Here is a 24,714-nt window from a genome sequence, read left to right on the forward strand (position 1 = left end):
AAGTACTTGAAGAGTGCTATCCTATCTCCCCTCAGTCTTCTCTTCTCAAGGCTAAACATGCCCAGTTCTTTCAGTTTCTCTTCATAGGGCTTTGTTTCCAGTCCTCTGATCATCTTTGTTGCCCTCCTCTGAACCCTCTCCAGTTTGTCTGCATCCTTCTTAAAGTGTGGTGCCCAGAACTGGACACAGTACTCCAGATGAGGCCTAACCAGTGGTGAGTAGAGGGGAACTAGTACTTCCCGGGATTTGGAAGCTATGCTTCTATTAATGCAGCCCAAAAGAGCATTTGCCTTTTTTGCAGCCACATCACATTGTTGGCTCATATTCATCTTGTGATCGACAGCAATTCCAAGATCCTCCTCGCTTGTAGTGTTGTTGAGCCACGTATCCCCCATCTTGTAACTGTGCATTTGGTTTCTTTTTCCTAGGTGCAGAACTTGGCATTTATCCCTATTAAATGTCATTCTGTTGTTTTCTGCCCAGTGCTCCAGTCTATCCAGATCACTTTGAATTTTGTTTCGGTCTTCCAAAGTATTAGCTATCCCGCCCAATTTTGTGTCATCTGCAAATTTGATCAGCATTCCCTGCACCTCCTCCTCCAAGTTATTAATAAATATGTTGAAGAGCACTGGGCCCAGGACTGAGCCCTGCGGTACCCCACTCGTTACCTCTCCCCAGTTTGAGAAGGTCCCATTGATAAGTACTCTTCGAGTCCGATTCTGTAGCCAACTGTGGATCCACCGGATCGTTGTTTCATCTAGCCCACTTTGAGCTAGTTTGCTCATCAGGATATCATGGGGCACTTTGTAGAAAGCTTTGCTGAAGTCGAGGTATATGATGTCTACAGCATTCCCACGGTCTACAAGGGAGGTTACTTGATCAAAAAATGAGATCAGATTTGTCTGGCAGGACTTGTTTTTAACAAATCCATGTTGGCTTCGAGTAATCACGGCATTGTTTTCAAGATGCTTCCAGATGGATTGCTTTATCATCTGCTCCAGAATTTTCCCTGGGATTGATGTCAGACTGACTGGTCTGTAGTTCCCAGGTTCCTCCTTTTTACCCTTTTTGAAGATAGGGACAAGATTAGCCCTCCTCCAGTCATCTGGCACTTCCCCCATCCTCCATGATTTCTCAAAGAGAATAGACAGCAGTTCTGAGAGTTCTTCTGCCAGTTCCTTTATTACTCTAGGATGCAGTTCATCTGGCCCTGGAGATTTGAACTCATTCAAAGTCATTAGGTGTTCCTTGACCATATGCCTATCGGTCTCAAGCTGCAATCCTGCCCCTTCAGCCTGCACTTCGCTCCTGCCAGGGGGGTCATAGACCCTCTTTTGGGAGAAGACTGAGCCAAAGTAGGAATTGAGCACCTCTGCCTTTTCTGTGTCATCTGTTATCTTTTTGCCATTCTTATTTAATAGCTGAACCACTATTTCTTTCCTCTGTCTTTTACTATGCATGTAGCTGAAGAAAGCCTTTTTGTTGTTTTTAGCATCCCTCGCTAACCTCAGCTTGTTCTCAGCTTTAGCCTTCCTGATGCCATCCCTGCAATTCTGTGCTACCTGCCTGTACTCTTCCTTTGTTACTTGGCCTTCTTTCTACTTCCTATATGTGTCCTTTTTTGTTTTCAGGTCATACCTAAGCTTTTTGTGAAGCCACATTGGCTTCTTCTGTTGCCTTCCACCTTTTCTTCTTGTTGGAATTGCTTGTGATTGTGCCTTGAGAATTTCCTTTTTTAAAAGCTCCCACCCATCTTGGACTCCTTTTCTCGTTAGCGTCGCTTGCCATGGGACCTTACTGATCATTGTTCTGAGTTTATGAAAATCAGCTTTCCTAAAATCCAGGGTATGTGTTTGACTACACTCGGCTTTTGCTTCCCTTAGAACCAAGAACTCAAGTGCAACATGGTCGCTTTCCCCCAGAGTTCCTGTAACTGCTACTTTATCCACTAAGTCATCTCTGTTGGTTAGGATCAAGTCAAGGATAGCCGATCCTCTAGTTCCTTCCTCTACTTTCTGTAGGAGGAAGTTTTCCACCACACAAGTCAGGAATTTCCTGGAGGGGCCATGTTTTGCAGAATTTGTCTCCCAACAAATATCTGGGAAATTGAAGTCCCCCATTACTACTACATCATGCTTCCTTAAAACATTGGCTATTTGCTTTTCAAAAGTTTCATCCTCGTCTTCTCCTTGGTTGGGTGGCTGGTAGTAGACTCCGACCACCAGGTTCCTTTTGTTCTTTGCTCCATTTATTTTGATCCAGATGCTCTCGATGGGGCTACCAAGCTCATCCTCCTGTATTTCTGTGCAAAGATATGTATTTTTTACATACAGTGCAACCCCACCTCCCTTTCTGTTCCTCCTGTTCTTTTTGAACAAGTTATATCCTTCAATTGCTGTATTCCAGTCATGAGAGTCATCCCACCAAGTCTCAGTTATACCTATCAAGTCATAATTTCCCTCCTGTATAAAGAGTTCAAGTTCGTTCTGTTTGTTTCTCATACTCTGGGCATTAGTATATAGACAATATCATTTCAGATATTGACAAGAAAAATCATTAGCTTCTAATTCCTTAATGCTTTTCTATTTTCAGTGGCTTAAAACAGCTGTAAGTCTTAATGCTGCAAGATTGGTATGAAATCATTTAAGCTGATGAATAAGAATGTACAGATTAAATATCAATAGACAGGATATAATTCGACTTGTGATCCATTCATTGTTCTTTTTGGCTATGTGAAGAATGGGGTACCTTAAGAAGATTGGGAAACTATCATTAGTTTGCTAATGGCTGCTAGAATTGCAATCAGTTATAAATGGAACTTTAAAAAATGTTAAGTCAATAAGAGAATGGATGATGATGGCATTGGAACTGGAATGGAAACTCACAAACATTATTAGAATTAGAGATGGTAGACAGAGAAACAAAAGTTGTACTGGAAAATGTTCTATTGTAGTATAATAAAGGGCAGGACAAGATGTGACCTTATGATTTATTGGGAACATTGCAAAGAGGAAAGACTATGCAAAGTTATAAAGCAATACAAATACTTTCAGTTGATTGGAAAAAAATATCAATTAGGAATGTACAGATTTTGTCAAGGACCAGTTTAGTGTTCTCCCCAACAATCACCTTGGGAGAAGACTAACGGAGATAAGCTCTTGATGCTGGGTAAGGGGACTGAATAATTGGTTCCTTTTATATTGGGTACTGCATTTTTCAAAGGCCAAAACCACAGAATGATCTCATGAGTTATATGCTTTGGAAAGCCATGTGTTCTGCGCTGATAATATAACAAATAAGTAATAATAGGAATAACTGCTTTTTGGAGTAGTAGTTGAAGGTTATGAGTGTGACCCAGAAGGCTACACAGTCAGCTGTGGGCATGCAGTGTGGCTTCTGCTTCAGCTTGTTTTCTGAAAGCAGCTTCACAAATTTAGAAATTTCAAATACAACCCAGAATAAAGATCTGAGCCAGTGGTTATTGTTAGTAGCACTATTGTGCACCCATGGTACTCTTTCTGTCAGAAGCAATAAGCCTAATTGCAGAAAAATCTATAATGCTTCCTCAGCTTCCTAGAATCTAGAAGGCATCTAGCCATCAGGTATCGTATATGAGATGATGCCATACTGGTTTATTCTATTCTTAGCAGTACTGGTGTCTTCTAAGGCAGCGGTCCCCAACCTTTTTGGCACCAGGGACCGGTCTCGTGGAAGACAATTTTTCCACGGACCGGGGGGGGGGGGATGTTTTCGCTGGCGGACTTCCGGCTGCTGGGACGCAAATGGTGTCCCCATTCTTTGCAGTAATTGGCTAAGTAAAGATTTACGTAGCCTATTACTTGAAGGACTTTTCCTCCTCCCCTTACCTCTCCCCGGCAGCCCCTTGTTTGGGAGCCCCTGGCCTCCCAAATCTGTTCTGCAGGACCCTTGAACCCTCTGGGGTAGATGGGGGGGCTGCAAGGGGAGGGGGAGAAATCCGTTACTCCAGCAGTTTCCCTTCCACTGGTGGAACAACACTATTGGATACAACCTTCTGCTCTGTCCTTGTAATATATATTAAATATGATCTTGGTTGTAGAGTTCCCATGAAGATGATGGTTACTCGGTTTTACAAGATGCATGTGCACTTATGATATGACAGTGTGCCTCATCAATTCACCTTATCCCGAAGGGTTTGGCAATAGCAACATGTATATTGACTTCAAATTTAGAACGTAAGATTATGCTTTTTGAATTGCTGAATCTTCATTTGTGTGTTTGATGACAAATAACACCAAATCAAAAACAATCTAAACACAACTGAGGGGTGAAAACTGAATTCCCTCCCATTCCCACCAATTTAGTAGAGGATAAACCCACTGAACTGTGCTATCATGTTTAATGCCAGTAACAGGAAAGTTTCTGTGATTTTAAAATGTTGCTTTGTGAATGGTGCCTTAAATGTTTTCTTGATACAGTATGACCATAGGCTCTGCACCATCCTTTTCCCCGCTCCTCCTTAAAGGGTAGCCTTTAGACAGCACTCCAACTGTAGTATTCAAGCACCTTCTTTGAAGTGCAGTTTTTGTTCTACATTTTAGTTACAACATTATTTCAGTGAAGTCAGCCAGCAGCCTTACAGGGCTTTTTGGCTCATGTTCACTAACAGTTTTCTTGGCAGCACTGCTGAGTTCTGCATCTTTACACATTTCTCTCTCTCTTTTTCCCTCCCCCCTCTCTTTTTCCATCTCTGCTTCCTGACAGAACGATCACCACACAGGCCTATCCTACAAGCCGGCCTACCAGCAAATACCTCTGCAATTGTTGGAGGTGATGCAGAGTTTGTCTGTAAAGTCTATAGTGATGCCCAGCCTCATATCCAGTGGATAAAACATATAGAAAAGAATGGAAGTAAATTTGGGCCAGATGGATTACCATATCTGGAAGTTTTAAAGGTGAGTTGTTGTGTCTTTTTGAGACAATCTGGAATTCTTTTTACAATATTAAAAAGATTGTACCAACTGGAATAGAACTTCTTTTAATGACCCAGAAGCTTTCATGCTTGCCAGCACATAAATATGCTGGAATATAGAGTTGTCGGTCTGAAGTTTAGACTCTAAACAAAAGCAAAAGTTTGTTCCATGTTTCACTTTCCAGAAACTCTTATCTTTCTCCATGATTGTTTGCTTATTTTTCAGACATCATGATCATTTATTAAGAGGATTGCAATGCCACTATCTTGACATCACTTCTGATTTATTCATTGGCAAAGAGTATCCAAAATAAACCAAAGAAAATACTCTGTCTCTGATATTAAGAGGCTGGGAAAACATTGAAGGTCCTTCTGTAGTGACCATATTGGCTGCCAAGGAATGTTGGCAGGGCTGGTTTTTCTGAATGTCAAAGATACTGAGATGTCAATTTTTCACCACCCTGTTGTGAAATGTCCACAGGGCAATGATTTTTAGAGTTGGCAGGTATTTTAAAGTATGCCTGATTTTGTTACAAAGGAGCTGCTCATTTTAAAGGACTGTTTTCTGATGAAGTTAAGTGGTGGAGCCAGGCATCTAATGCATCCTGAACTATTCATTTAGGTTCTTCTGTTCAGCAGCTTCTCCATTCCAATGTTTAAAGAAATCTTTGTTCTTTTAAAATAAAATAAGTACAATATTTCAGTACTGGTATTTATGCTAAATGGAAGACTTCTTTGAGTGTTTTGGTGGTGGGACCATGTTGGTGTTTACATTTGGGGCAGTAGTTACATTGTTCTCCTGTGTTATTGGTCTGTTCTAGCATTCGGGGATAAATAGTTCCAATGCTGAAGTGCTGAAACTGTACAATGTGACAGAGGAGGATGCTGGAGAATATATTTGTAAGGTCTCCAATTATATAGGGGAGGCCAACCAGTCTGCCTGGCTTATGGTTCTGCCAGATAAAGGTAAAAACGTCTGTTAAAGAAAGCTGGATGTAGAAGCTGGAAAAAATTGGTGCTTTGGGACGCAGCAGGCAGTTTGTAGGATAACTCCGTGACCTTGGTGTATTTATAATCTTCTCTTGGAGATGCAACTGGTGTTACTCCAGTAGCCATGGAAAAATTCCCACAAATACTGTGTATGTATTTTTAGTCATCTGTTTTTAATCCTTTTGTATTCTCTGTTTTACTTTGAGGTGTCATTTGTGTTCATATATATTTGTTCTCAGCATAATCCAAAGGATTCTGACCTGACCACTCTGAGTCTTCCTCTCTTTTGCACACTTGGTTTTTCATTCTTTATCTATGTACATGATGGCTGAGTCACTGTTCTGGAAGTCACAGCTACTATCTGGGCCTGGACTGAGGTGTAACTGCATGTGCAACATGTATCAGATTTCTCTCCCCGCTCTCCCCCCCAATCAGGTAGCAGATTGAATCTGAATCTCTGTTAACCCATGCACCTGAGGATCCAGCACGAAATATCCAACATCACCAGCTTTACATAAGCACCGTGTACCCATGCTATTGGGTTTCATTTGGATCTTGTTAATAGTGTGACAGACAGTAGCTTTGGAAAACATTTCATAGTAAATGGCCATTTTAAAAGGCAGATACAGCCAATTAAGAGTAATTAAATAAAAACAATACATTTTAAAATGTAGCCAACATATTTTTTTCCTTGTTTGCATTGAAATAAGAAAGAACCTAGCAACCCTCCCAGTTACATAGGATGAATCATCCTTCAAACAGAACATCACCAGCTCGCCAGAAGGTTGTCCTGGGAGAATTCTTAATAAGGGGGAAATCAGCATCTCTCTGCAGTCTCTATACAGATTACAGTACAGGAGTACATGATCAACAGACTCTATTGCACCCATTCCACATGGACACAGATGTTCATTAATCGTGATCTTATTGAGTCATCCACTTAACGGTGCAGAGGGCAACACATTGAAACGAGTGAGCATGAATGTTCTCCTTTATTTGGAAACAGTCAATGTATTCAAACACGAAGCACTAGCAATTCTATATTTTAGAGGATTACATAGAGATAATGGAGAACAAGATTTGTCAGGTGCAGCTCTCAGATACTGGAGATCTAAATCAACTAATATCTGCATAATGCAGAGTTGTGCCTTCTTTAAGCCATAATTGCCCAGAACTTCAGGAGAAAAACTCAACCTATAGATCCTTTTCTCCATCTCCCTCATCCACCAACTAAAAAAGGAGTCAGAAAGCAGTAAATTAATATAATTAGCAGGAGCTGTAGAAAAATGGACATGTACCCACCATTTCAAGGTATTTAACCAAGCTTGGCATTCAGCTGATCTAATATCCACTTCCAAGTAAATAATTGGATTCCCAACAAAAGAAGGTAAACCCAGAATCTTCCTAAGGAAACTAGATTGTACTCTTTTCACCTGAGACTTAAACCCAGAAATCCAAACTGGGATACTAAAGATGAGTTGGGCCAAGGACTTAGCTTTAAAAGTTTGAGTAGCAGAAGATATGAAGCAACCACCTTACATTAAAAAAAATAAAATAAAATCTTGAAATGGTCTGTTGGTGATGACTTAATTGGCTGCTTCCATTGTTCAGACCAAGAGCCAGTGCTCTGCATTTGTATACCTAGATACCATATCTTATATGAGGGATTTGCTCCATTTACGGTCCATTTATATCACCTTTGGACTTTAGTAAACACCAACACCTTAGATTTTCTGTAATTAATAATCAGACTGTTCTTGAAACAATGAGCCCCCAAAGCAGCTAATAAACTGTTAAAGCCTATTCTAGGCAGTGAGAGCAAGTCTGCATCTTTTGCATATACCAATAGGGTAATTTTTTTACAATATATAGTTTAGGGGCATAAGATTTGGAAAACTGAGAGGGAAGGCACTATGCACAACAACACCAGGAATGAAAAAGATCCCAAAGCACCACTGAGTATGGTCTATAATAATTGTTTATTCATTGTGCAAATCTTTAAAATGCTAAGCTCTGCATGTTTCAAGATGAAGTCTCTTCTTCAGGAGCAATTTGATCTCTTGGTCAACTCTGCTTCTATTTCTGTAGGAACCAGCCTGCTCTGCCTATGGAAACAAGGAGAAGGAGGCTAGAAGACTATGCTCTTCTGGGTCCCAGGCATCACCAATAGGCTGAGAAAGTAAAGGATAAGGTGTAACAGATAGGTGTTCATTCTTGTCCGACCCTAACTGTTGATTTTTAGTAGGCACAGATGATGAATCATCCCATTTAATAAGGTCTGTTGTTTCTTACAAATGGGATGTATCATACTGTATGTTATTCATATTCTGAATGTGCTGTTTAAGGCACTTGGTACCTTTGGCACCAGTGTAACTTAAGGAAGTGCCCTGATCAAAGAGGTGTTTACCATTTTTTATTTGCTCAGTTCTCTCACATCTAACTCTCTTAGTGCTAGCACTAATATCAGAAACCATTATGGTGCCAGAGGAGCTCCTCCCAGACAGACGAGGCTTGAGAGAATAATCTTTAAAAACTCTCATAGGGAAAATACCAAATGAGTTAAGCAATGCCCTTTTCCTAATTAAAAGAGTAGCAATGTCTGATTTGTTAAAACTAAGAGGAACCCTAATATACTATAGAGAGGATGATAGTAATTCAGTTGCCTTGATCAATGAATCTAATCCCCAGAAGCTGCCTTAAATACTGCTTGGCCCATGTTACTGAGTCCCAACAAAGTATTCTGCCGTTAAAGGAGAAGATATTTAGAAAAACCTGATATGCTTGTAAAATAACTCCCATTGGTTGCCCTTTACATTGCAATGTGGCAGGGCCTACAAGGGGTCTAAATTGTGAAGGACCATCTGACAAGATAACCTTCTTTTCAGCCAGAGCTAAAGGCTGCTTATGGGTAGTTTGATTCCCAGAATCAGATTTTTTTACTTGAACCAAGACAGACTAAGTAATTTAAGATATTCACTATATCTCCAAGGTTAGAATATATGTCCTGTATCATTGCAGCCACCAAAAGGCACTGTTGGGCCATAAGTTCTAAGTCGGAGACATCATAGGGAATAGTCTCAGAGAAGCCATTTTTTTTTGGTGGAATGGGGGTACAGTGTCTTTAGCCTTGACTGTAGGATCACTATTATTACTAAAAACTGAGAATCTATTTGCACCTAAAATTGTAAAGGCCAATTCATCCCGCTTGAATCAATTTTAACCATCAATTTTATATTGCTTTGGGAATGGTTCAGGAGCTGGATCTGCTGAAGAGCTAGGTCTCTTCCTGCCCCTTATAACACATAAAATTTTCACCACGTTGCAATAGATCCTAAATAAAATACCTTATAATAAATATAAAACTCACTCTAAAAGAACAAAACATTGGTGACACCAAGTCCTACACAGGATTTTTCAAACGTTTCAAGACGAGTCCTCATGCCCCAGTGTATTTCAATGTGATGTAGGGACCACCTTGCTTGCAAAAGCCATAAGAATTGCATAGCCTCCTGTACAACTCCTGTATGACTCCAAGTGCAACGCTAAGGCACTGCCTCTGGCAGCCCCGCCTTAAATACCTGAGGGAAGAGCAGAGAATGGTTTGCAGCTGCTTGATAGAGGAAGGGAGCAACAAAGACAGGTCTCCACCAATTCCAGCCAACCCACTCTCACCTCAGTGCCTCTGGCAGCCCCACCTTAAATACCTGAGGCTCAAGCAGAAGTTGGTTTTCAGCTGCTTGATAGAGGAAGGGAGCAACAAAGACAGGTCTCCACCAATTCCACCCAATCTACTCTCAAATTACTTTGTTCCTATCTTTCTTGTGGTCATTTGGTATGAATCCTCTGTTATACAGAGGTCTTAATTCCTTTTGTTTACATCATGTCACAATGTAGCATTAAAGCTATTGTGTTGGCTATTCTAGGCAAGGATTTTTTTTAATCTTACATTTACTTACTTTGGGCTTTAAATTGTCCTATTGTTTGCCTGCTCTGTACACTTAATAAGAGTTCTGTTATGCCACATTTGCCACACAGGAATCTTAGTGTGAAATGCAGTGTTGTATCTCACTACCCTTGGCGACCCATATCAACCCAACCATTTTTCTGGACAAGTTGAAATCTTCAGTTTTACACACTCTTGGTCACCATGATGTAGATGTAACAAAGTGTAGATGTATCCCAAATAGGCACACCCAGACAATCAGTCTCAGATTTGATTCCCATGACCACTTGGGGCAGCTATGACCTGTTCTTTTTCCCCTCAGGCACACTAACCTGTGATTGACCTACATTTGGGTCCATGATGGGTTTCTATAATACTACTTTATATTTAAATCTCAGGTTGATTCACATGACTACTTGAGGCAGTGGTAGCTTGTGTTCTCCTGAGGCCTAGTCATTAAATAATGTGCTAGTAGATAAGAAAACTCTTGGGGCTGTGTTTAATCCAGGCTGTAAGAAACACTCCTTTTATCATTATTTGTTTATTTAATTAGATGTATGTTTCACTTTTATTAGATATTTCTAAGTGATGTACAAAACAATACAGTATAAGATCATAGTTAAGTGCTGTATAATATTACTGTATACAGAACACAAGATTGCCTTCCTGGTAATGCTTGTTGGAAAAAAGTATGTTTTCAGTAGGTACCCCAAATCCAGAAAGGTTGGTGCAGGTCTAATTTGTAATGGTAGGGAGTGCCAGAGGAAGGGTGCTACGACACTAAAGGACCTACTCTGAGCCATCGTGGACTAGACTTCCAAAATCCTGGGTACCTCCAGTAGGGTATCTCCTGATGAGTGCAGCAACTGAACAGGCAGGTGGGAGGTCAGGCAGTCTCTTAGGTAATCTGGTCCTGAGTTGTTTAGGGCATTGTAAACAAGTACCATAACTTTAAACCTGGCCTGGTAGCACATAGGCAGCCAGTGCCGTTCCCTCAGCAATAAGGTGTAATATGCTGGTGATAAGCTGCTCCCATTTCCAACCTGGCTGCAGCATTCTGCACTAACCGCAGCTTCTGGATCAACCTTAAAATCAACCAACCTTACGGTGAAGCACATTGCAGTAATCCAACTTTGAGATTACCAACGCGTGGGCTGCTGTGGTCAAACTATGCTTGTCCAGGAAACTTAACAAAATCTCCTCACTGTATGTTTCTCCTCACTGTATGTTTCTGAAATTCCCCTTTCTTAATTTGAAGGACATCTCATGTGACACTTCAGATGGTCCTCTTTTGTTTTTTTCTGTGTACTTGATCTTTCTTTGTGTATTTATATCGCTTTTTCATTCAAGCGTTTTGTGGATGAATTTTTCCATGTGGTTTGATTGCATGCATACATAGGTGGTGAGTGTAGGTTTGGTGAAGGGTGTTGATGATTCATTCCTCTCTGAGGTGAGCTGGGATCTCTTGGTAATTGCCTTTTGGTTGAGGGCTTTGTGGATGGGATCTCCCCACAGCTGTGCACTGTTGTTTCTTCTGAAGTGCCAAGCTCCCGTGGTTCCACTTCCCATCCACAAGAATTCCTAAAATGTCTAGCTTTTCTCTTGCTTCCCCTTTTTTTTCTAGGCTGCCGGTGTTAACACCACGGACAAAGAGATTGAGGTTCTCTATATACGGAATGTAACTTTTGAGGATGCTGGGGAATATACATGCTTGGCGGGTAATTCTATTGGGATATCCTTTCACTCTGCATGGTTGACAGTTCTGCCAGGTATATACTGCTATCTTTCAGTGGTTTCCCTCCCCTCCCTGCTTCATTATTGATTGCTACCAAATTAGCACAGCTTCTGTCTCGGAAATGGGCTTTTAATTTTCTTTTTAAAAACAAATGATTTTTCAACAAAACCCTGCACTTCAGCTTAAAAAGATAAACTGAGGTGTGTTCAAATTCCATTTTAAGCTTTTTCAACTGTTTGAATGTCCATTATAAATTTGAAATAAAAGGTTTATTGTGACACTTGAGATACCTGAAGTCATCAGTCATAAACTTCTCCCAGAGAGGAATTCAAAATTCCCCTGAGAAGTTTAGAATTGTAAAATTGGGTGCGGGTTATAAGTAGCACTTTATCAAAAGCCTCAACCCAGTCAAATTGCCTGGGTTCATATTTGTATCGATGAGAATTTGCTGTGCTGAGATGTGAATACAGAAGCAGTGTTTTTACATATCTTTGGAATCAACTTGGTGTATTCTTTAAATACTGCATGTTTGAAGCAAATGGCTACTAACTTGCTTTTTCTGCAAAGCATGTCTTGTCATGCTTGAATTGATGTTGTTTCTGTTTCAAACAAAAACACACATTAATGCATTTCATTGCCTGAAAATGGTTGTCTGTCAGAAAATATTATTTTAGATGTCTGCACTAATGAAACCTTCTTGCTTTATAACCGTTCAGTAAAGTGCAACTGCCTTATTAATAATTTTGAAGACACTTATACAGTTTCTATTTTTCTGATCAGTATATTAAGTGTTAATATTTTAAAAATGAAGATCCCTTGCATGTGCATTGCCAAAGTGTATTGTTCATTCAGTATTGTGCTGCTATATGAATTGTTCTCAAGGTTTCTAGGTTATTTCTTCTCACTTTGTATAAGAGACAACCCACATTACTACCCTCCTTAACTATTAACTTTTGAGGCTTCCAAGGTGCATTCATCACTAAACAGGTAGTCAGTGATTAAAGCTGCTGTTGCTTCTGCTTGCAGTCTTCTTTTCATATTTGCAAGTGCTTAAGCACTTTTAAAAAAAAATCAATTTGCTTGAATGAAATATTAACACAAGATTGGACATAAGAATAACTTGCAATGTGCACTGCTTTGCATAGTGACCAGTTATTGATGCAGAACGCTGATTATTATTATTATTATTATTATTGAGATAAAACATATAGGTGTGTATTACATAAACTAATAACCCTGTTAGTGTTTTGTTACAATTGTATCTCACTTGCTATAAAAAACAAAACAAAACACAGACTAAACCAATGTGTCATTACTGCAATGTAAAAAAATGGTAACACTGGCTTGTCAGTGTTTTTTTTTAAATCATCATAATTAATATTAAGTAATTGAAAACAGGAAATCATTGTCATTATTTAAAGAATAAGCATTGGCAGAGAATAATTGTAAGCTAGCTTTGCCATTGTTTGGTGCCAATCATTGACTAGGGTACTGTTCAAGATCTGAGATCAGCATAATCTTCCACAGGTAGGTAGGCACTTAGATAAGCCCATCAGTATATGTGACTGTTAATTTTCTGAAACTAACTTCAAAGCATTCTCTCTGGGCATAATTGCAAATTGTGAGCAATTTGACACTCACCCCAGGGATATGCACCTAGTATGCTACCAGTGTCAGGATGCATTCTCATAATTCCCTTCTCCTGCCACAGGACAGTCCCAGTACTGATACCATGATGTTGTGAGAGACCATGGTGTTGTGAAAATATATTGCATTTTGACAATGTGCTCCCTTATGGTCCTGTACAGTCCCATGTCAGAGTTCATGGGATTGTCAGACAGGAGAAGAAAATTCAGCAAATACCCAAAACAATTTCTCCTGTTGCAGGGGAAGAATGAATGCTATTGAATAGTTATTTGTCATTACAAAAGAAAAGCATTTAAATGTAAGCTTTTTTGCAGAATGGAGAACAGGGCCAGTATAAAATACATAGTGACAAATTTACTTATTTTTGCCAGAACCTCCACATTCACCTTGAAGAACTTTGAGGAAAGCTAAAGGAGTTTCTGTAAGACTGAAAAAAATTCTCAAGGGAGAGACCATTTCTAGATACAACACAAAATGTCATTCCTGGGCCATAAACAAAAATCAGGCTTGCCATTCTCTAGTAGCCCAGAAATTAAAGTGTATTAGACCTTTACACAAGCCTGAATTCTGGGTGATTCTTAATCACCAAGTTGCAATTGGAAATATGGGGCAGGGTGAAAGTGGTCAGTCTGCAGTTTTCAAAGGACCAAAAGGTTAATTAGGCACTTAGTTCCTACTGACTTTAATTCTATGCCTACTTAGAAGTAAACCTCACTATGTTCAGTGGACTTGCATCTAAGTAAATGTGCATAGGCATCTGATGTTTGGCATCTAATGAAGTTTGGCACTTTTGTAAATCCTGGCCTAAATGAGAATACTTGTCATACAGTGGTGTTTTTGCCTGACTTGGGACTATTTGGATGCCTAAGCCAGGCTAGTTCATGCCTATGCTTTGTTGTGCTTTGGTGTCCCATTAGCCCTGCTTTTCAGCTAGCTAATTCAGTGCTTGTTTGGCTTTCATTGTGTGTTCAGGTGGCTCACAGAGTTAAATACAATGCTCTTGAAAAATTATTTTACTAAACCCGTCATTTGCTGCAGGCTAAAGCTTGGGAGATTGGGATAAATATTGATTCAACTGGAATTCAATTTTCAATTCAATTCAATTTTATTACGGTTGTAGACCAGCCAGGATTCATCTGGAGTGAATTATGTGCCTATTTTCCTGTCTCAAGCAGCATGGCTAAAAAGACATTTTTACATATATATATATATATAGAGAGAGAGAGAGAGAGAGAGAATAAAAAGGTGATCACAGGCATCATTTCAATGTGTAGCCTTTAATTTTACAAGTTAAATAACCAGCTAGGACCAGCTAGTAACACCACAGCGCAGACGTTATCTCAAAAGGCTCACGTAGTGAGATAAAAGCAGCTTGCATTGAGATGGCTTGAAAAGGGCTCTCCTTGTAGCCATTTTCTCATTGTGGACATCGTCAGCGTTCTGTATCACATTTAGTTTGTGTCAAGCCTGCTGCAGTACTCAGTGGAGGCTGGTGGTTTTAGAGCTCCTTTAGAGTTCTGACTGAAATCCGGAGTGGACAGACTGCCCCACTGGCATTGGCGCCACCAGCCTCCACTGGCAGTACTACTTTGTTTGATATACTGTGCTGCCGATCTGTGCTTTTTTCTTTTCTTTTTTGATGCATCCTAATTCTCCCTCATAACTGTTCCCCTTCCAATTTGCACTCTAGCTCCTGTAGAGGACAGACCATACCCCACATCCCCAGACTACCTGGAGATAGCTATTTACTGCGTAGGGGTCTTTCTAATTGTCTGCATGGTGATGACAGTGATCCTGTGCCGCATGAGATCCACCACCAAGAAGCCGGACTTCAGTAGCCAGCCTGCTGTGCACAAGCTGACTAAGCGCATTCCTCTGCGAAGACAGGTAACAGAAAGTAGATAAAGAGTTTAAAAAAACTATTACCCTTCCGTTAAGAAAACAAGCCAGCAGATCCTTTTGTATAAGACTAGTGAGATTCTGGTCCTGGAACTCAAGTTTGCTTAGAATCTGCAGCTTCTGGACTCAAAAGCTCTGAGGTTTGGGCTAAGAAGAAGCTTGTAATGACTGAATGGTGATAGAAGGGCTCTGTGCATAAGCTCAGAGTCACCCGTCTCTTATGCCAATGTGCAAATGCAGAGCAAAGTTGTTGCATTCCAGGACCTGGCATAGATTTTTGAAACCCATTCTGGGTTCAGACACCAAGAAGCCACCAGCTAAAATAAAGCACTAGTTTCAAGGCTGTTTAATGTCTGAGTGAAAACTGTTAGCGTTTTAAAGTTGAGGAAGAGATATTAAATTTCTAGTGTGAAATGAAAGCAGTCATTGGAATGTAGTAAATGGAATACTTTTTTAAAAAAAGAAGAAGAGGCAAAAGAGCAAATTTTTAGGTGCCTCCTTTTGAGATACAGTCTATAAGAATAGTTGGTGCCTCAGGCATAAGTACGGAGAGGGAGAACATCTTTTTCAGAACAGGAATAATTCTGCTTTGCTTGAGCATGTAGACATGGCAACACATGTCACAGGGTGGGAGCTGTATTTTCCCCTTCAGGGTTTTCTTGCTTCCTGGTGTTCCAGTAATCTTCTGCAGAGACTTCTGAGTTTTGGGATTATACATTTTCATAATGTATGTCTGGTTTTGGAGAGGAATCACGGGTGTGTGTGGGTGTGTGTGTGTGTGCAGAAATACTGGGCAGTTCACAAATATTGTGGTCCAGCAATATTGCAAAATTGAATACTGCTATCTTGTATATATTCTGCTCTTGCAGAGAAGAGAAACCAAAGTGATCAAAGGGCTGGAGCAACTTCCCTGTGAGGGAAGGTTACAACAGCTGGGATTGTTTAGCTTGGAGAAAAGTCGAGTAAGGAGAGACATGATACAGGTGTACAAAATTATGCATGGTGTGGTGCAAGTGGATAGAGAGACATTTTTCTCCCTCTCTCATAATACTCGAACCCAGGGTCATCCCATGAAGCTGATTGGTGGGAGATCCAGGACAGATAAAAGGAAGTATTTCTTCACACAGCACATGGTTAAACTACAGAATTCATTTTCAAAAGACGTAGTGATGGTCACCAGTTTGTATGGCTTTTAAAAATTATAGACAAATTCCTGGTGGATAAGACTATCAATAGCTACTAGTCCTGATGTCTATATGCCACCTCCAGTATCACAGGCAGTATGCCTATGTACACTAGTTGGTGGGGAACATGGGCAGGAGGGTGCTGTTGCGCTCATGCCCTGCTTGTGGGTTTCCCATGGGCAGCTGGTTGGCCACTGTGTGAACAGAGTGCTGGACTAGATGAACCCTTGGTCTGATCCAGCATGGCTCTTCTTATGTTCTTATACGGATACCTTGTATCTTGAGGTATATCTTATATCTGGTATATCTTGAGATGTATCTTATATCTTGTATATGGTTATCTTGTATAGCAGTTCAACTGAATTAAAGAAACAATTGCAGAATACGTTGGATTTTTTAATTTGTAAGGAGTCACCTTTCCTATGACTACACAGTGTCAGGAAAAGGGTTACTTTTGTTTATGTTGTATTTTGAATAGTGTCAGAGAGAGATACAATGGAGTTCTCTTTAATCTAAGAGACATTCTGGAAAGGATGGTGGCTTGTGAGTTGCCACCTATGCAGAGGCCCTTTTGTGCTCAGTAGCTTTAAAACTGTATTATTTAGGCCCCACATAGTCACATGTATGGCCGTAGTAGTTGAAAAGAAGACTTTTCTCTCAGGTCAGATTGCCTGCTCTTTTCTTACCTTTCAGCAGTTCATCTGGTCTATGCCTGTGGCACATTTTCATCTAGACAGAGTGGATTTATTTATTTATTTATTTTATTATTAAATGTATTAATTGCCCATCTGGCTGGTCACCCAGCCACTCTGGGTGATGTACAACGTATAATAAAACAGTTTTAAACAATAAAATTCTACAATAAAAATGTTTTCTAAAATACCCTAACCCACCCCAAATGCCTGCCTGAACAACCACGTTTTTAATGTACAGCAGAAGCTCATTAAAGAGGGGGCATGGCGGAGTTCCCTAGGGAGGGAGTTCCACAGAGTGGGGGCCACCACAGAAAAGGCCCTCTCCCTCGTCCTCACCAGTCTAGCTGTCCTGGCTGATGGGACAGAGAGAAGGCCATCTGAGGCTGATCTTGTTAAGCGGCCTGTCTGGTGTTGCTGGAGGCGCTCCTTAAGATAGGCTGGGCCGGAACCATATAGGGTTTTAAAGGTCAAAACCAACACCTTGAATTTGGCCTGGAAAACAACTGGTAACCAGTGCAACTCCTTCAGCACCGGAGTGATGTGATCTCGCCGGCGGCTGCCTTTAATCATGTGAGCCGCCACGTTCTGCACCAGCTGCAGCTTCTGAACCGTCTTCAAGGGTAACCCCACATAGAGCACATTACAGTAGTCTAAACGAGAGGAGACCAGGGCATGTACTACCGATGGGAGCAGATGGTCGGGAAGGAAGGGGCGCAGCCGCCGTATCAGATGGAGTTGATACAGCGCTGTCCGGCTCACAGCTGACACCTGAGCCTCCATGGACAGCTGGGAGTCCAAAATGACCCCCTGGCTGCGGACCTGGTCTTTCAAGGGTAGCTGTACCCCATTCAACACCAGGTCAACATCCCCCAGCCTCCTCTTGTCTTCCACCAAAAGTACCTCGGTCTTGTCAGGGTTCAGCTTCAGCTTATTCCTCCCCATCCAGCCACTCACCGTCTCCAGACATTTGGACAGAGATTCTACGGCCAACCTTGGTGAAGGTTTGAATGAGAGGTAGAGCTGCATGTCATCCGCATATTGATGACATCGCACCCCAAACCTCCGGATGATAGCCCCCAGCGGCTTCACATAGATGTTAAATAGCATCGGGGAGAGGATGGAACCCTGTGGCACAATTTGATCAGAGAGATGGAGAGAAATGTGCTGGACATGCCTCATGGCAGCAAGTTAGACTGAATAGGCCTGTGGTTCCTTCCACCACTGATTTTCCAACCCAACTGAGAAGCAGGGAGGGGCAGGAAGAGAGATATATTGGACAGCATGGATGAAAATGCTAAGGGCTATATCCAGTTATGGTTTTGTGCTATGTCTGCTCATGCAAAGTGGGGCACCTGTTTTTGCAGATCTGACCTCTATGCCATATCCCACACAGTTCTCAGTAGCAGTTTTGGGGAGGAGTAGGGGGATGCAGTGGCTGTGGGAGGGGGGCGGCAGCTGTGAAAATTGGGTGTCCCACCTTGCACAAAACCACCATTGGATGCAACTTTAAATGTGCACATACATGTACAACATCTCATTGGCTTGAGCAGGGATCACTGACTGTACATAAAGCTAAACCATTCGTTAGCATTTGTACATTAGTTTTGGGTTTGTGTGCTCCCCTCTCCAGCACAGTTGTATAAAGGAGACCGAAAGTATCTGCTTCCATTTTCAGCTAATCTCAATTTGTCATTATGTCAGAACTGGACAAACTGTGGCTAGTGTTCACTATAGCTGCTTGAAACAAGCCTGGATCATTAACCATAGTTTGAAGTTGGCCTCCTTCAATAAACTATAGTTAACACTTACCACAGTTCCTGATTCAGACATAACAAAGCATAGTTGGAAGTAAATGCTTCTGATCTCTTTGTGGCTGCTCTAGGGGAGGAAGGCTTGTGCCTGTAATGCTGAACTACATTAGTGCTAACCAGACCTTTGTCTCTTTGCCCATGGAAAGTCTCCTAAAGCTTTCAACTGATTTGTACCTACAAGGTGGCAGTTGAAGTCCCATGATGTGGGTCAATTGTTCGGTGATTTAATTCTATCTAAATTAAGGACCTTGGGATCCAAAATCAAACACTTCCTAATTCCCCCAAATACTTGCATGGCTGATAGAAACTGACCTAACACACTTGTAATATTAAGATGGGTTCTCTGTGATGTCCGAGCAAGTCCGTGACATCAGAGCAAGTCAGCAAAAGGCAGGAGAAAGTGAAAGTGGAGAGTACAAGACTGTAGAGAGAGGTTCATGAACAGTATCCCCAAAGGGCAGTTATCCGACACTACTTGTCTGTCAAGTATTTTTAGTCGATTCCGATACAGATCTAGTATACACATATGAAGTACTGAAGTGTGTGTGTGTGTGTGTGTGTGTGTGTCTGTAATATACACATGCATCTAGGTCTGGAGAATTGGAATGTCTTCTTCTCTACTAAAGAGAGCTTTCAGCCTAAACCCACTTAGGAAGGGTAATTTGTATTAGTTCCTGAATAAAAAGAGATTATTGGACTGTGGCTGGAATGAAAGCATCAAGATGACCTGATCATGTGGCGATGACAGAGAAAATACCATTGGTATATAATACATCTGTCAGTAGACAGGCCATGGATCATCATAAACTTAACATTTTCCAAAGGGCAGTTATCCCAGACTGTTGGTTTGTTAAATACTCTTTCATCAATTGTCTCTTCCTTTGCCAACACTAGGCTTCACTTTAATCATTTGTCATTGCTTAGTGGAACTCCACTATAGACAGAGTTCGTAAAAGACATTTAAAACAGTGTGACTGCAAGCTTAAGTTAAACATGATGCTTAATTTTCCATGTCCTCGATTTGCTAAGCAGATGGCATTTTAGTTTTCTTATATTTATATTCATATCAAGAAATATTCCCCAATAGAATTATCTGTAATTTTCTGGCATCAGCTGGTAACTTTTAGAGTGCTTGTATATGTAGTGCCATGTTTTCAGGTGCTGCCAATGCTAAATTCTGATCTGTAAAAATATCTACTGTATGCATTATAAGGAAATATACTCCTGTTTTCATAGTTTCAATAATTTTTTATGCTCAAGTTACCCCCATTCCCAAAAATCTCCCCAAGAGCATCAGTCAAAGAAATTATGGTTTCCAGAGGGCAAGACTACTTACATTTTCAGTTCCTCCTGCTCTTAAAAGTAACTGTTTAGTTTCTGTACATTAAGGGTTAGGGTTTCATACTTTTTGCTTTAATCTGAAAGAGCTAAAAAAACAGAGGGTGTTTTGTTTAACAGGCATGTGTTACTGGATTAGCTGAATAGATCTTTTTTGTTGGGATATGCTGCATTTTTTCTCCAAAGGCTTAGTTGTATTTCTGAAACTTGAGACTTTTTTCTTTTTCTTTTTAAATCTTGGAAAGTTTTGGCAGTAAACTTATATTTATCAGTTCAGTTAAATTAAAAGATGTGGAATGTAGAATGGTTGTTCCTTGCTTTTGTGTTCTGTCACATTTGGAATAAATAACCTGACTACCTTTGAACGGGGTTTAAGAATCAGTTAGTTTAGGTGACATTTGGAAGTGATAGTGACTTAAACATATGAAGCAGACTACCAAATGAAATTGTATGCCATATACTTTGGGACGTCAGTGAAGTAGTGCCATAACATAGACAGGAAATCACCTGTAACAGTTTAGGTTTCCCAGGATGATGTAGGCAGCAAAATTACCAGCACCAGAGTGAGTGGGCCATTGTTTGTGATACAGATTTTTCAGAGTACTATAGGCTTTAGGGAGTTCACTGGTGCTGAAACATGCTAGTAGGAAGCAATGATCCACAAAATATGTAACATATCTTGGGCAGATTCAAATGGTGAAGTTATTCATCTGTTTATCTTTGTTAGAGCAATGCACTGGAATTATAACAATGTAGAATTTTACCTAAAAATGTGATGTAATTGCAACATAACCACAACTGGAAACTGTTATTGGTTGGTAAAAACTCTCCACCTAAGAATCTGAGGTTAAAATCTACCAACATTATTTTAAATGAGAATGTATTTAAAATTGACATAACTTAAGATTCCAGAAATATCTTGTCTAAGGAGCCCACAGGCTGTTAATTTAGTTTAAATGGCTGGAGATCCAAGTGTGTTGTTACACAGCACTCTTTGGTGACGCTATATGCATTGTAACCCCAACGCACAGGTATAAGATTTGCACATCTACGTAGTGCTTTCCATGTGTTTTCATTTAATCCTTCACCCCCCTCCCCCACATTGGTTTGCCCTACACTCTGTGGTGGAGAGACTTAGGGTGCTTCCAGACAGACAGTTGCTTGTACTACCAATACAACGGCCTTGTGCTGCTATTCCATATTTCCCTCATTAACAGTTTTTTTTTGTGGTCAGAGGAAAGCTGGAAGAAATGGTGGGAAAACATGGGAGGAATTACAAATGGAAGCTGGGCCCCCATAAAATTCCTTGTTTGGGACAGGATATTTGCACAGTAAAAGCCTCATTTAGAACCAGCTGATGGGGAATCAGAAAGCAAGATTCCGTAATGAATTCTGAGATTAAAAACTTGATATTATATTTGGGCTATTGGACATGTATTTTCTGCTTCATATCATTATTTCAAGTCAGATCTGAAATTATCTGAAGGACATCTACTATATGACTCCTCCATACCCATGCACACCTGGAATTGAGACATATTCCACCAGCGTGAGAGCCAAGGGTGTTGCCTTTTCTCTGGTAGCCTACCATAGCTTGTGGAATTCTCTCCTGAGGGAAACTATCAAGATCCATACCACTGGCCCTTTTAAGAGAGCAGTTAAAACCTTCATGATTTAGCACTTTTATGTTATCTGCTGCTGTCCCATTAATTAATTATGTCTCCTGATTTCTCCCTCCCCCTTGTTTTATATGGTTATGGCTGGTGCTTTTGCTGGAGAATTTGCATTATTGTTTTATTTCTGTTGTAATTTTATTATTTATAATTGTTGGTTAGCTGCTTTGAGGACAATTGGTCAAAAAGTGAGATACAAATGGAAAATAATAAGATAATTATAATGGTGATGGTGATGATAATATTTATATTCTGCTTTTTTCCCTCCAAGGATCCCAAGGCGGCTTACATGATTCTCCTTCTATCTATTTTATCCTCACAACAACCCTGTGAGTCAGTGACTTGTCCAAAATCACTGACTGTCATGGCTGAGTAGGGAGTAGAATCTGGACCTCCTAGGGCCTAGTCCGACACTCTAACCACTACACCACAGTGGTTCTCAGTGTCTGAACTTAGAGTAACCATGTACCAACCTCAGATTAGAACAATTTTTTTCTCAAGCCATTTACGAGAACTGCTGGTGACTTGGAAGCCATAGAGAAACCAACAGAGCATGTCTAAATCAAGCAGAGGATCTGCTAAGAACATTTCTCCCAGGTGCATTTTTTTCACAAGTTACATGTAAAAACCTTCTCCAAGGTTTTGCCATAGAAAATGCCATTCACATTTCTTTAACTAAGGGCTCCCTCTGCCCCTACTTTTTACACTATTCTACTATATAAAGCCCAAAGGAACAGGTCATATCATTGGAGCAGATGTTTTCTATGTTCTCAGCATATGGAGAACTTCTCAGGAAAGTTGCCAGTTATACAAGAGGTTGACAGTATCTTTGAGAAAAGATATCGATGTCCACACATAAAAGGATGCACACTTTACATAAAATGTAAATATCATAGAAGAAGGGAAGGAAGTCCTATATTACATGACTTAAACTCTGTTTGTACACATAATACTCTTAAGAGTGCAATCCTATGCATGTTTAGACAGAAAATAGTCCTACAACTCCCAGCATACACTGGCCAGCCATGCTGACTGGGGAATAGTGGGAGTTGTAGGACTTTTTCTGTCTAAACATGCATAGGATTGTGCCCTAAGGCAGCCTTCCCCAAACCTGGTGGCCTTCACATATTTTGGACTACAACATTCAGGATTCCTGACCATTTGTCATGCTCACTAGAGATGATGGGAGCTGAAGTCCAAAAGTTATATGGGAGACCTGGTTGGAGAAAGGTGCTGTAATGGGAATAAGAAATAATCAGTGTAAAATGAAATGCTATAGAAAATGAAAATGCCTAAGACATTCAGAGGGATTTTTCTTTCTATTTCTCAGTGGAAGAACAGTGTGGGCTGGCCCCAGAAGGCCTTCTTCTACCCTGGGCCAACTTGTACTGCTAAACTCTTTTTTTTCCTATGGAGAGGCTTTTATAGTCCTTCAGCTACCATAATACTGTCCTCTGCTCCAATGAATCAATCAAGAATACATTACCTGCAAGGCTGGCCTGTTCCTTTTTCATTTTTTTTAAAGCTAATGCTAAATAGCTCCTATAGAATGGATTCATCTTTTGTACATAGTCTTGTGTATTATATTTAGACAGACTTGGATGATGATACAGTTACTGTGTGAACAAAACAGGCAGGATTTGCTTCCACACACATAATGGAATTGGGAAAGCGTTTCTTCCAAGTTTTCCTATAACATTATTGCTTGTAACACAGTGCAGCTACGTACATATAATTTATTCTAAGTTTAAACAGGCTTTTCTGGATGAAACTAAACTACCTTTCCCTGTCAAGGAAAACTAATGATAGAACTTCTGAGATAAGTGTTGGTAAATTCATATCTGAGTGGTGAAATGAACAACTTTCAGATTATTTTCCAATATGCATGAAGTAATCTCGTAAGGAATCTCTGTTTGCTTTGAAATGCTCATAGTTTGGTACGCTCAAAAATGATATCTGGCTTTCAGCAAGATGTCTAACATCATTCTATAGCAGTCCAAACTGCCTGTTGACAAAGAGCTGGGTTGGGCTGATTTTGGCCAAGTTAGTGCTATAGTCAATTTTTGCCAGGCTTAGATTCCTATTAAAAATTCCCATACAATTTCCTCATTTTTTTTAGCAGTCATTGTAGCTTAGTAATAACAGCAGACTACAATTTCTGTCCTGCTCTGTCCTCTCCTTTCTCATAAGAGTTTACACTGGGATCTGGGGGACTATGTTTGGCTTGCATCTCACCGCCAGTTTCCAGCATAATCTGCTCATTTTCTCAGCACTTCATGGTGAGATCTCAGAACAGTTTAAAACAGAAAGAAAATGATTAAATTAAATGGAAAGATAAAAGCAGTTTTGCTCATAGTCTTCTGTGCTTAGCTTCCTAAAAAAACACAGAGCAGGAATTCAAAAAATGAATTAAAAAAAATGAAAAATGTGGAATAACTGCTCAGAGTCAGTCATGTACTCATACTGATGTTATAAAGGAGTAAATGTTTTCAGGCAATGTTATGCTCTCCATTGTAGTATCATGTTTACTTAGGCTGTAAATGTTTGAATTCAGGCGAGATTGGTTTTTGGCACATAATTGCAGCCACGCAAAAATCAATATTGTGCCAGGTTACCAGTCTCTAAGTCACAATGAATAGAGGATTTCAATAATATCTCTAAGGGGTGGGGAAATTTTCCTTTTGGGTATGTATCACAGTTTTATTGAACATGTCTTCATCTATTATTACAGTGTTTGGAACAAGCTCAAAGCTTGTTCGGAACAAGCTATACAAGATGTTTTTAAAAAGTGACAAAATAGCTTGCATATGAATTTCTAATAGTATGTAAGATTATTGTGATCATTGTC

General features: G+C 40.2%; 1 protein-coding gene across 4 annotated transcripts in view; it reads left to right on the top strand.

The window, feature by feature from the left end:
- The window catches only part of FGFR2 (fibroblast growth factor receptor 2), a 212,059-nt gene that overhangs the window by 150,533 nt on the left and 36,812 nt on the right, over nt 1–24,714 (top strand). For 2 of the 4 annotated variants that reach the window (XM_084846048.1, XM_084846045.1), the window contains exons 7-9: nt 4,744–4,934; nt 11,509–11,653; nt 14,957–15,153. In XM_084846048.1, the coding sequence (XP_084702174.1) occupies nt 4,744–4,934; nt 11,509–11,653; nt 14,957–15,153 (533 nt within the window). Of the gene's footprint in view, nt 1–4,743; nt 4,935–5,772; nt 5,918–11,508; nt 11,654–14,956; nt 15,154–24,714 lie in introns of all 4 variants that reach the window. The other 2 variants (XM_084846046.1, XM_084846049.1) reach the window with 1 other exon arrangement.

The sequence above is a fragment of the Heloderma suspectum genome, chromosome 3, assembly GCF_057233095.1.
Source record: "Heloderma suspectum isolate Gila_16-S chromosome 3, 16-S_ref, whole genome shotgun sequence".
Taxonomy (NCBI): domain Eukaryota; kingdom Metazoa; phylum Chordata; class Lepidosauria; order Squamata; family Helodermatidae; genus Heloderma; species Heloderma suspectum.